Raw genomic sequence first — 13,084 nt, forward strand, 5'->3', positions numbered from 1 at the left:
GTATTTTTTTTTATTGGGTCTAATTTATCACAAATCACAACATGTTTGTGTATAAATATAATAAACACACAGCCCAGTATTTTATTACAAAGGGGAGATTGGCCAGAAGGAGTAGAAAGAGAAGAGAGAGGAGTGGACTATTGGTGGTGTGTGTCTAATTATAGATTGGTGAATTCTGGAGCACTGCACATGCAGTTTTCACTGACAGAGCATTGCAGCCACTGAGAGCAGACATCCATCAGACATTAACAGATTAATACATCAGAGAGACGCAGTAGGGATGAGGGATTTAGTGAGGAACACTTCTTGACATTCATAGGACTCCTGTGTGTAGCAGTTTACCCTCAGTATCGGTACATGTACATTACGTCTATATTACATGAATTAGTTCATGTGTGCCTGTTTGAATGTGACTGGAGTAGTGCGTCTATTTGATTGATAGACTGAGAGAAATTGATAGATATATATATATATATATATACCTGTATTTGATAAGGAGGGAAGGCCGCAGTGTTGAACAGGTAGTTACACTGGGCTGGGTGTGTCCCAGTTTCTCCGCAACACTGTAGGAGTTTTAAACTCTTACCACTTCATGCAGATTCAAGACACAGTAAGTCTCCATTTTCTTTCAATTGTTTTCTGGAATATTCCAATTTATGAAAACTGTAGGATTTTCTTATTTCTTTTTGTAAGTAAATGTAGAAGTATGATTAATATTTGATATTGATCTGTGTTTATTGCTCAAAGCTATTTTTGTACCAGAGTGTGTATTGATTTTACAGATTGCTTTAGCATGTATAGGAGTGTATCCCTGTTACTTGTGTCTGTCAGAGACTGAGTTTGCCATGAATTTCATTGAGTTGTATCTTATTTGTTGCCAAATCTGACTGAATCACCATCTCTGTTTCTCTCTTGAGAGAATATTTTTCTTTGCTGTCTGATAGACTGGAATATGTCATTTGCAATATTTTTTTTTTTTCTCAAAGATTTGTGTCATTTTTTGTTGGTCAATCATCGCCCAAAACCCAAAGTCACTCTGGCATACATACATGAGCTAGATTGACCATAGGTTTCTGACAAAGTTGGCCCAGTTAGGTTGGAAATTTGTCCCCTGAACAAGAAAGTTTTGTGCATTCTGAGATAAGTATTGTCATATAAAACATGAGCTAGATTGACCATAGGTTTCTGACAAAGTTGGACCAGTTAGGTTGGAAACTTGTCATCTGAACAAGAAAGTTTTGTGCATTCTGAGATGAGTATTGTCAGTGGCCTAATGCTCCTCTCTGGAGCAAATTAAGCAGTAAGCAATTAAGCAGTGGTGTGCACCCTGCTCCTTTGAATTGATTGATTTGCTTTCAATGGCTGTTTAATACACTAGCCCTAACTCCTTGTCTGCCCAGCTGCTGTATTTAAAAGGAAACATTTGCCTCTCTGAGTCTCTAGACACTGTATTGATTTTCCTTGTAGATACTACAGTGATTGTGTTTGTTGTGTGTATATTATATCAGGCTAGAAGTGGTCATAGCTGATTGTCAAAACATCCCCCTCATTACTCTCTACTGATAAAAAACCCTGTAATTCATTAAGTAGGAGAAGACATGTTTACCTTTGTGCTGACTTAAGTTTTAGCAAGAGAACAATTTTTCCAGCAGCTATGTTTTTTTTTTTTATTTGCGAGACCATAAACAAAAAAGAAAGAAATGCAGTTAACTAAGGAGTTAATGTTTGTTATCCCAGCAATCTTAAAACGTAAACTGTGTAAAATCAACAGTCAAACATTGATATGACTCAAATGTTACACCTTAAGATCCATCTCATTAAGATAAAGTGAAACTATGTAAATGGCCCTTATCATGGTCAAGATAAAATAGCTTTTCTTTTTAAAATCCCAATGTAAAAAAAAAAAAAAAGATATGGCTAATTTAGTGATAATCACATTGCATACATTGCAGAAGTTCAATGTATGCTTGGTCATGCTTATATTATGAGAATATTTTGATGGACAGAGATGTGTTGTTTGCTACAACAGCTGATCATGACTCCTCACATTTGTAGGAGAAAAAGAAAACGCAGCAGCAGCGTTGTGGAACTCGTCAGATGTGGCACTTGTTTGTTTGATTGGCTTCCTGTGTTTGATGGAGTTTCAAATTTTATTTGTAAAATAATATCGGAGGGTCTAAGGGCATTCTTGTGCATGTAAATTGAAGTACTATTACTATAATTGCTCTTTCATGTTTTGGCTTTGAGATTTCCTGGCTTTTTGTACTTTAAATTGTTAGTGTACAGCATCAGTTCATCAGTTCCATTTATTTGTTGTCTGGAGGTGTGTAAAATTGTCTACATAGCAGTCAGAATTGTTATTATTTGAGGGGCCAGACCAGCAGACACAAAAATGGCAAAATGCCATGAGTTTATGGAATGTCACCAAATTACAATGTTTATCTTCAGCAAACTTTCTTATCCTTTGAATGATAAAATATGTCTTCAGGGTAGCTAAATTAAGTTGTAATGAATGCATAGTTTTACTAGGTGGCAGTAGCATTGACTTTTTCCGGTTTAAATCCTTTTTTATTGGCTGTCTTCTGTAACATTTCACATGAATGACCACTTAACCCTGTTTTCGTCTTTTCTACAGGTGTAGGTTGAGTTATCATCTCTGTGAAATGGTGACACAGGATCTCTAATGCTGAGTGCTTCCAGAAAGAAATTCTTAGAATTGCATCCTTCAAGTGATATCATTTAGAAATCTTATTAAGTCTATACAGGAAATTGTGCTTGTTGGGGAAATTTTTTCATCATGAATGGGCAGTCCGATTCTCTGCCCTCCAATCATGTGGAACTTTACGTGAAGGCTGGTAAAGACGGAGAGAGTTATGGAGCCAACGTATTCTGCCAGAGATTTTACATGATTCTGGATATCAAGGCTAAGCATGGAACCTTAACTTACGATGTCATAACCATCAACATGGCCAGGCCACCTGCAGAATTCAAACGATTTGCTAATCGTCTTCCAGTTCTCAGACATAATGATGAAATTCTGATAGATAATGATGAGATTCTACAGTACATTGATGAACATTTCCCTTATCCTTCTCTGAAGTACGACAACATGATTGCACATAGTGTGTGTTTGGATGTCTTTGCCAAGTTTTCCTATTACATTAAGCAAGTCAGTCATGGACCAGAGGCCCTCTTGAAAGAATTGCAAGCAATAAATGACTATTTAGAAACCAGTACCCATAAGTTCATGTGCAGGGATGAGCTCTGTCATCTTGATTGTTTAATGTTGCCAAAGCTTCAGCATATTCGAGTAGCTGCAAAAGCATTCAAAGATTTTGAAATCCCAGATGATATGGTCGGCCTTTGGCAATACCTAAAAAGGGCATATGAAAACGACACTTTCCGTAAAACCTGTCCGTCAGATCAGGAGATTGTCCATGAATGGGAGTCAAAGGCTGGAATCCCCCCTCTCTCTGAATCAAAAAAGAAAATCTACACAATGGATGGATATGTTGAACCTCAGTTTTCCATGGAAGTACCTGATTTACCCTCATCAAATGGACAGTGATTCAAATATCAGTTACAATCATGCATGTCAATGCTTTTTGAATTTTTGAACAGAGTTATAGTTTTAATGTTTACAAATTAAGCATGCTTTTATATTATGTATTTACTGCTACTTTTGAACAAAAACCCATGCAGGATTGGATTTTAACAAATACTTGAGTGAGGAAGCAAATTTGCAAGAAACACAAACTTGAAACTCTTTCTTTCTAATAAGTTTAACATTTGACATGTGCGCCTCAGTCTTGATTAATAAGTTTTGGATTCCGAGGAGATGTAAATAGTTTGTTTGACTGGGATGGTTGGAATTTAGTTGACATTTGTGAGCGTAGTTAGATAACATATGCCCTCTGGGACATGTTTTGACATTTTCCACTCTTGTCAGTCTGTATCATGGGAGATAATTCAGGTCTGATTAAAAATCCATTATAATTTAGAGATATAATCCCACAAGAGATCTGACATGGAAATCCTCAGTTATGTAGTGGGACATATGCATGTCTTAAACATCCCCAGTTATTTAGGGGGACAGATGTATGTCTTAAACCTGCAGTAGTGCATGATATATACCTGTGCTCACATACCAGATCTGGCATTTAAAGATTTACAATTTCATTTTTTTTTTTTTTTTCGCTTCTGATTTAGTTTTTAGCTCACCTCAACGAAGTTGGGGGAGCTTATGTAATACCCTCGGCGTCGGCATCCCAGGTTAAGGTTTTTGGAGCAGTTTTCTTTTCAAGTACTTCTATGGCCTATATTAGTTAGAGATGCATGGAGGATGCTTGTAGTGTGTTTTATTGTACCAGTCAAGGTTTCAGATGCTGCAATTTCAGCTAAAGAATGACCAGGTTAATGTTTTTGGAGCAGGTCAAAGTTTTTGGAGCAGGTCTCATTTCCAAGTAACTATAAGCCCTATATTGACCAAACTTGCATGGATGATACATCTAAGGATGCACACTACTGAACTTGCTTCGGATGCTGGATCTGACCTACATTTTCCGGATGAGTGACTAGGTTAAGGTTTTTAGAGCAGATCTCATTTCCAAGTAACTATAAGCCCTATATTGACCAACCTTGCATGGATGATACATCTAAGGATGCACACTACTGGACTTGCTTCGGATGCTGAATCTGACCTATATTTTATGGATGAGTGACCAGGTTGAATTTTTGGAGCAGATGTCATTTCCAAGTATCTGTAAACCCTATATAGACCAAACTTGCATGGATGATACATCTAAGGATGTACACTACTGGACTTGCTTCGGATGCTGGATCTGACCTATATTTTCTGGATGAGTAACCAGGTTAAAGTTTTTGGAGCAGATGTCATTTCCAAGTAACTATAAGCCCTATATTGACTAAACTTGCATGGATGATACATCGAAGGATGCACTGTACTGGACTTGCTACGGATACTGGATTTGACTTACATTTTCCGGATGAGTGACCAGGTTAAAGTTTTTGGAGCAGATGTCATTTCCAAGTAACTATAAGCCCTATATTGACTAAACTTGCATGGATGATACATCTAAGGATTCACACTACTGGACTTGCTTTGGATGCTGGATTAGACTTACATTTTCCGGATGAGTGACCAGGTTAAAGTTTTTGGAGCAGATCTCATTTCCAAGTAACTATAAACCCTATATTGACCAAACTTGCATGGATAATACATCTAAGGATTCACAGTACTGGACTTGCTTCGGATGCTGGATCTGACCTACATTTTCCAGATGAGTAACCAGGTTAAAGTTTTTGGAGCAGATCTCATTTCCAAGTAACTATAAGGCCTATCTGAACCAAACTTGCATGGATGATGCATCAAGGGACGAACAATCTCAAAACTTGCTTCGGATGCTGGATTTGACTTACATTTTCTGTGACTAGTGACTAGTTTTAAGTTTTCAGATAAGTCTATTCCCAAGCCCTATCAGACCAAAATTGCATAAATGTTGCATCTAGGGATGCACACTCATTATTAGTTTAGTGTGGGACTTTGCCTTACTTAAAGACAACATTCGTTGAGGTGAGCTCTGTAATCTCTGATTACCTATGTTTTTTTTACTGCAATCTTTTAATGTAGACTAAGCCTCTAAAAATGGATGTGTATGTACAAGAGTGTCTACAGTGTACATGTATTGCATCAGATAATGTCATTTGTACTGATGATGATATCGATATCCAGTTTTAGATTAAATTGTTCCTTCTTTTCAATCATATCAAGTTTGAAGATTAACTGAAACTTTGACGGCTTTTGAAATTTTTCAATTAAAGTATGAAAATCTTTTTTGTAAAGTTGTACAAAGGAGGCACACATTTATATCTGAGTGGTTGTTATTTGTATTGTTTATTTACACTATAGCAATATTCTAGTCCCTATAATAGCCATCAATTGTCTTGCCATTTTATGTCTACAAATAATACATATATTTACAATGTATTATACACAAATATTTTATTATTATATGATTATTTTATTATATGATCTGTGTATTTTGCTTGTATTTTATGTAGTAAGTTTTATTTAATAGAAGTGAAATTGTGTTAAATGTTATAAGGCTACAAGTCAGCTGCTGTACTTAAGTAGATTATACAGTTCATCAAAATATTTTATTATACCTTTAAGAATTGCTTCCTATATAAATCTATACTAAAGAAGTCTAACATTATCAATGTTTTACTGAGTGGTCATAAAAAAATTGATGTTTGACCGTGGAGTGAGATATTGGACCTGTCGATGAGATACTGGACTGCTTACATCACACTGTCTTAAACCTGCAGTAGTGCATGCAGGATCAACTATATCTTTATATTTGCATTCATTGAGTGACATTGCGGGTAAAGAAAATTTACAATATGGAAGCCAGCACAAGATATATGTATGTCAAAAAATAAAAGGTATAACAAAACATTTATTGACTGTGTTCTCGGTAAAAATGCGTTTTGTCGACCCCTTGAATCAAACTGTTTGCCAACGGCCTCAGACAAAAAGTTTGGTTCTTGGGTCCAACAAAACACATGTTGGCCTCAAACCCAGTCAATAAATGTATAATGTTTCCTGATAATACAAAAAAAAAACCCTTTCCAATAAATAATTAAAATAATATTCAAATTTTTTAAAAAAGTTTGATTCACTGTCTTACTGGTATAGACTATTATTTATTGAAAACAAAATGGTTTATAATTTCAATTTTTTGAAATAAATAAAAGTACTGAAAATAGGCATATACTCTTTCCCAAAAGCATAACCCTAAGCATTACCAAGTATCAAGCTAACTTATAGCCCTATATACATATACAGTCGTGCCTTGTTAATCCAGACATTTGTGTCCCTCATCCAGATTAATTAAGAGTCCTGTTTACGCAAACATACTTTATATAAATTGTTCCCCATGAACTTCTTCCACAAGATTTAGTGTTTGGATTATTGGCTCCGGATTAACGAGGCTCCACTTTACATAACGGTTACGAACAGTTTTATTTAGGCTAGTCATTATATTCTTCTAGTGATATTTTTAGTTGCATGCACCATATCATATACATGTTAGTGTTTATTCGTTGTGTTGTGTTAATGTGTTATGTTTGCTTTTTAGAATCAGTCTTTGAAGAACAAAAGTTTTCAGTTTCCTCAAAATTTTTTGCTCATTTTCATTTTTTGCAGCAAATTTGTGAATGTTAATGATATGTTTCTGTTACATTTTTACCTCCGAGTTCTAACACTGGTTTCAGATCAAATTTAGGTTTAAAATTTAAATTTTGAAATTTAATATTTTAGGGGTAAACGACCGTCTACTTACTAGAACTAAAAATGTTTGTGCAAGTATGACAATTTTTTAGCAGAAGTAGAGATGAAAAGCATATTTACTGTAACCATACAGGGCAAAATATTGTCAAATTGTAAAGGAGACACAGTGATGTATCAATGAAAGAGTTATCTCTCTTTGTAAACAAAGGGTCAGATAACCTTAAAATTTAAGAAGAACAAAGCACCTGTAATAAGTAAAGGAACTATTTAAGGTGGTCTTACTTTTAAGATCTTTATAAAGCGGCTGTAACATCATTGCTAAGAAAAAACTGTGGTATAAATTATCAGATCTGTGCAGATTTTTAAAGCTGTGTAAATAAGTTACTGTAATGTGTTATCATTTTTCAATACTGGTGTTTTATAGCATCACCCAAAAGACTTTTTAAGCAGCTTTTCTATGGAGTTAAAAACTTTTGTTGTGTATTCTACAATTGTATTGTTTATTAATTTCAATAAAATGCTGAGAATATTTCTACTGTACATTGGTTATTTAACAAGTTTCCAAACATGTACCATATATAATGAAGGGCTGGGATTGACCATTGATATTGTCTGAATTACCATAGGTCCCTAGCATGGTCCTTTCCTGGCATCTATATATAAGTTGGTTGACTGAAAATGGAGTTCGATCTTGATTTCTGTATCAACAGACATTATTACATACTAGATCTAGATGTACATGTACAATTTTCACCTATCCTGCTGAATCCGCTAGACAGTAATTATAGAATATACTGTGACGCTTACGGCATTTTATATAATTAAGTGACATTTATCATATAGTACATAAAGAATCTAATTACGCAGTTCTGAAAGAAGCATCATGTTTAAAAGTAAGTGTAGAACTTGATTTTTAAACGGTGTGGTAGTACATGTAATACAAACCAGCTGGTACATATATCTCATACACCTAACAGGAGTAATCGCTTGGTGGGAGACTGGCTATTTTATTACATGCAACCATAGCCATTGTATAGCTGTTGTACTCTTATTGTTACAAACATCGTGTTACTCCTTGCAAAATACAAAAAAGTCTGACCTTAGAGGTAGAATGTTGCAAACTCAACAAGTAACTTACTCGAACGACACTGATTTTTTTTTACAACTTTCAAAAAAGAAGATTTCTTCATCCAAATATAATGCTTGGAACTTTCACAATTAAAAACTCTGTAATGTGTCTTGTATTTTTAGATGATACCGGTCAGTTAAGTGGGGGATCTGCGATCTCTGGTGCCACTCCCACCACGGCGTCCTCTGCCACGCCCACCCACGATAGGACGGCGGGGGTTCCCCTTACCGACTTTGTTCAGCAATTAGAGGATTATGCCCCTACGGTATGTGTAATTGTCAAGGACTGTTTGATATTTGCAGGGCGTATTTTACATTTTAAAATGATATGAGAAAATAAACAGAAAAATATACACATTTCGTATGTCCCCTTAAAATGCTTTTGTCTATCAGTTTTATTAAATAATATAATTCATTAAATTACAAAATTAAATTATCAGTTTTGTTTGTTATTCTAGATTAACTGAAATTGTTATTAAATCTTTTAAGTATAGTTTAGAGTTTCTCATGAAGAAACATTATCTATTACCCCTCCCCCCTTTTGTACTTTTCATCTGTTATCATCTCACAAAGTTAATAGTAATTATTCTTTAAAAAGTCATTAGAAGTATGCAGTATGTATTACACTCCTTTTTATTATACCCCCCGCAAACGAAGTTTAGGGGGGGTATATTGGAATCAACATGTCCGTCTGTCTGTCCGTCTGTCTGTCCGTCTGTCCGTCTGTCTGTAGACGAGATTTTGTCCTGACCATTTCTTGGAAACTGTTGGAAGGATTTGTCTGAAAATTTGTACACTTATTATTCGTCATATGAAGGTGTGCACCTGGTATCTTCATTATGATTGGGTAATTTTTCTGCATTTTACAGGTGTTTTTTCATTTTTATTATGTGGTTTTGTCTGGATCTGTTCCCAGAAACTATTGCATAGATTTGTATGAAAATTTGTACACTTATTATTTACCATATGAAGATGTGCACCTGGTATTTTCAACATTATTTGATAATTTTTCTGCATTTTACAGGTGTTTTTTAAAAATTTTTATTGACTTAGTCATTTCGGGTTCATGTCTAAGGTTTGAGACATAGAATCTAGAACATCTGTACAAAAATGTGAACTACAGCTTAAAACTACTCATTAGAACTAAAAAAAAACCCACAAAGTATTAAAAACAGTTTTTACATTACACAGCAGATAGTGTAAATCCATTTGTCCCTTGGGAGTAATGAGTGGACATGCATCCAGTTAAAGATTAATTAATGAGTTCAGTGTGGGAAGCTGTTAGGGCATCTCTGATCAGGCAGGTCTTATCTATATCTCCGGGGAATTGGGCAGAAAGAAATAAAGATCTCTGTTGTCTAAGTCTCTTAATTGTTATTTATGTCTGTCAAAATACATAGTTACTAAAACCAGCCTTTTATTTTTAAAATGAGTTTGATATAAAGGTATTAAAATCAATTTGATTTTGTATAATTAATTATGATATTTTTTTTTTTCAACAATCAATTTGCAGAGTGTCATGTCTCACAAAGATGACAGATAGTTGCAAACTATTTTTTCAATGTAATAAAAAACACTGTAATTATTAGTGTTGATATTTTATTAGGCTGCACCTTAGTTTCATTCATTAAAATAAAGTGCCCCACCACAGCATTATACGCCCATCAAATATTGTTAAATTATCATAATCAGTTTAGATTCAATTGGTCGAATGACATCTTAGTGAGACAAGGCAGTCTGCAATTTGTTGTAAAGATATAAAAATTCAAATAAAAAATGTACAATAAATAATTAGTTTAAATTATATTATACAATATCATATAAGTTTTAATTATTATAAACAATATCAAATTAGTTTTAATTACATCAAATTTATCTTGAAAGTAAGACTAGCCAACAAGAACAATTCAATACAACACAAGCAATTAATTAAGAGACTGATTCCTTTTGCCCATTTCCCAAGAGATGTAGATAACACCTGCTTGATCAGAGATGCTCTGCCAGTTATCACCTCACACTAAACTCATTAATTTATCTCTAATTTGACATGCAATTTTCTGCTATCAAAATTTTCCTTGACCAGTGCCTGATCATTACACCCATGGGAGAGGTGGAATTTTTCTTGTTACAGATTGCTGTAAAGAACATAATGAAAAAAATAAGACTAAATAATAAGCCGGACATGAAAAAGCTAACAGACGGACGGAGGGACATGAACGCTATAACATAATACGTCCCGTCTTAAGACGGACATATAAAAAATATAATGAGTAATTAAATTTTCACTGGAAATGTTTAAGGAAATTGTGAACACCTCTCACATCTAGAAAACATTAGTGATTTGGTACTTTCTCTGAAAAACCCAGCGGGGGGTATTTGTCCCTATTGGACAGTTCTAGTTTTAAATTATTTTTCTTCAGATTCCAGATTCTGTGACAGCGTTTTATCTGAATCGCGCAGGTTTTGAAGCCTCAGACCCTCGAGTGTAAGTATGCTTAGTTAGAGTTATCTTTCCTTCGTGGTAACATCGCAATTATACATGTATTTATGTATTTATAACTTTTCAGAACACGACTCATTTCTATAGCAGCCCAAAAGTTCATTTCTGACATAGCAAATGATGCCCTACAACACTGCAAAATGAAAGGATCTGTTCAGTCGAAGAACAAAGGAAAGGTATGATCAAAATTGTTCAGATGATTTAAAGCACTACAAAAGTACCGATATTGCAATAAATATCATAATTAAAATATTATCATATTATCATAATGTGATGTAAATTTCAGGACAAGAAACTAACACTGACGATGGACGATCTAACCCCGGCTCTTGCGGAATACGGCATCAACGTTAAAAAGCCTGCGTATTTCATATGACTGAAAACATTTGGAAATAATTACGAACAATTTATTGTACATTTATATTGAAACTCATTTTTGTTATTTCTTTTTTTATCATTTGACATTCTCTTAATAAATATATTCCTACGTGTACATTTTTATATATATATATATATATTTAACCGATGTTGGGCTTTGATTTTCTTTCCTATGCTAAACATTACATATTCCAAACAAGTGTTCAGCAGCAAACTCAAACCTTGCATCATGTTCCATCTTCGGAAACTTGAATCAAAATTAAAGGAAACTACTAAATTACATTTTATATTTTCCTTACTATTTCTTACAAACTACACGTACAGCTTCCACTTATACTCGTTATAAGTGATATGGAGAGAACAGATAATAACAATGTCGAATCAAACTTTAGGATCGAGTCTTGTCACAAGTGGTCATTTTTAGTGTAATACCAAGTCATCACGTACAAAATGAAATTATAAATGTAATACTTGATTTTTTTTATTTGTCAAGGTCTTGTCATAAGTTGGTCATGTTTAGTGTAATACCAAATTCATTAAATTCACATAATTAATAAGTTCAGAATTTGTGAAACGGGGAAAATGAAAACAGTTCTACAGGAAAACTATAGAGGTACCGTGATCAATGAGCTCACAAAATGATACCTCCGCCTCCCAGAAGATTATAATGGCAAAGTCTATGTTTTGCTATTGGAAACCCGAAATATGTGTCCGATCAAAAAGTGAAATAGGAGGTGCACAATGGTACTGTTTAGCAAAGATTCTGTGAAAGGATCATTTAAGGAGATGGGTGAACAAGGCGCGCAGAATGCCTATAGCTTCAGATATATAAAAATCATAATCAATTTATGAATTTAGTATTTAGAGTAAAGTTCTCATTATTGAAATTTGTGAAATTATGATAAACAGAACTTTTCTGAGGAAAATTTTCTCAGCAAAAATTATTCTGGAATTAAAAAAATAATGTGGTATTCATGGGATTCGAACCCTAATCAATAAAAATCTTGAGAACCGTTTTCCTTTGAAACTTTGAAACTTTTTTGAAACTTTTATTTTCACTAAAGCCCCCACATGGGGTATGTTAGTACAATAAGAGTTTAACAATTGAACAAATCAACATGTGAACAGTTAACATAATGAACCACAAAAAGAACTTTGATATGGACAGTACTGACGTTTGTATAAAAAAAAATCGTTTACAGGAAGTTCAGGCATGAAATAATTTAAGAACAGTTTTACAAAACTTAGCTAAACCTATTAGTTCATATATATCAGAAGTATTCATCAAATTATAAAAAGATATTGTGTTTAGATTTGTGTAAATATTGCTAGGTATAAATTTCTGTCTTTCATTCTTAAAAAAAGGACACTTAAATAAATAATGAAACTCATCACCAAGTTCATTGTTATTGCAGAGGTTACAATGTCTCTCAGATCTATCAATACTATAAAATCTACCAGCTTCAATTGGCAAGTTTTGACTGACACAACGAAATTTACATAAATATAATCTTAGATCATTTGGTAACATGTTTAGATAATTTTCAAAACCAAAATCACACTTGTACATTCTATAATTAAGGCATTTTGGAGAATTTAATACATTTACATTCCAGTCTTGGATAAAACTATTTCTTAATGTATTCTTAACCAACACACCAATTTTGCATGATTTATCAACATACTGAGCATTCCACATTAGATCCAAATTACAATCATGTAAAATATTCTTAATTTCCATGAGCCATTTTGAATGGTAAAAACCT

General features: G+C 33.8%; 2 protein-coding genes across 6 annotated transcripts in view; both read left to right on the forward strand.

Annotated features, from left to right (window-relative positions):
* The window catches only part of LOC133206403 (transcription initiation factor TFIID subunit 10-like), a 29,086-nt gene extending 17,653 nt beyond the window's left edge, over positions 1–11,433 (forward strand). For 4 of the 5 annotated variants that reach the window (XM_061342366.1, XM_061342369.1, XM_061342368.1 and 1 more), the window contains exons 2-5: positions 8,564–8,706; positions 10,861–10,925; positions 11,008–11,116; positions 11,227–11,433. In XM_061342366.1, the coding sequence (XP_061198350.1) occupies positions 8,564–8,706; positions 10,861–10,925; positions 11,008–11,116; positions 11,227–11,316 (407 nt within the window). In that variant the 3' untranslated portion in view covers positions 11,317–11,433. Of the gene's footprint in view, positions 1–8,180; positions 8,206–8,563; positions 8,707–10,860; positions 10,926–11,007; positions 11,117–11,226 lie in introns of those variants that run through there. The other variant, XM_061342371.1, reaches the window with a different exon arrangement.
* LOC133206402 (chloride intracellular channel protein 2-like) lies at positions 360–7,843 on the forward strand. Its single transcript, XM_061342365.1, has 2 exons — positions 360–610; positions 2,636–7,843. Exon 2 carries the CDS (start codon positions 2,798–2,800, stop codon positions 3,566–3,568), a length of 771 nt encoding a protein of 256 aa, XP_061198349.1. The 5' UTR covers positions 360–610; positions 2,636–2,797; the 3' UTR covers positions 3,569–7,843.
* Positions 11,434–13,084: the final 1,651 nt, after the last annotated feature.

Source organism: Saccostrea echinata, unplaced genomic scaffold, assembly GCF_033153115.1.
Source record: "Saccostrea echinata isolate AGI-Se365-2 ecotype Australia unplaced genomic scaffold, CSIRO_AGI_Sech_v1 ptg000054l, whole genome shotgun sequence".
NCBI lineage: Eukaryota > Metazoa > Mollusca > Bivalvia > Ostreida > Ostreidae > Saccostrea > Saccostrea echinata.

Excerpts from the sequence above, each read along its gene's own strand:
- LOC133206402 (XM_061342365.1), top strand. The coding sequence starts at position 2,798 with ATGAATGGGCAGTCCGATTCTCTGCCCTCCAATCATGTGGAACTTTAC.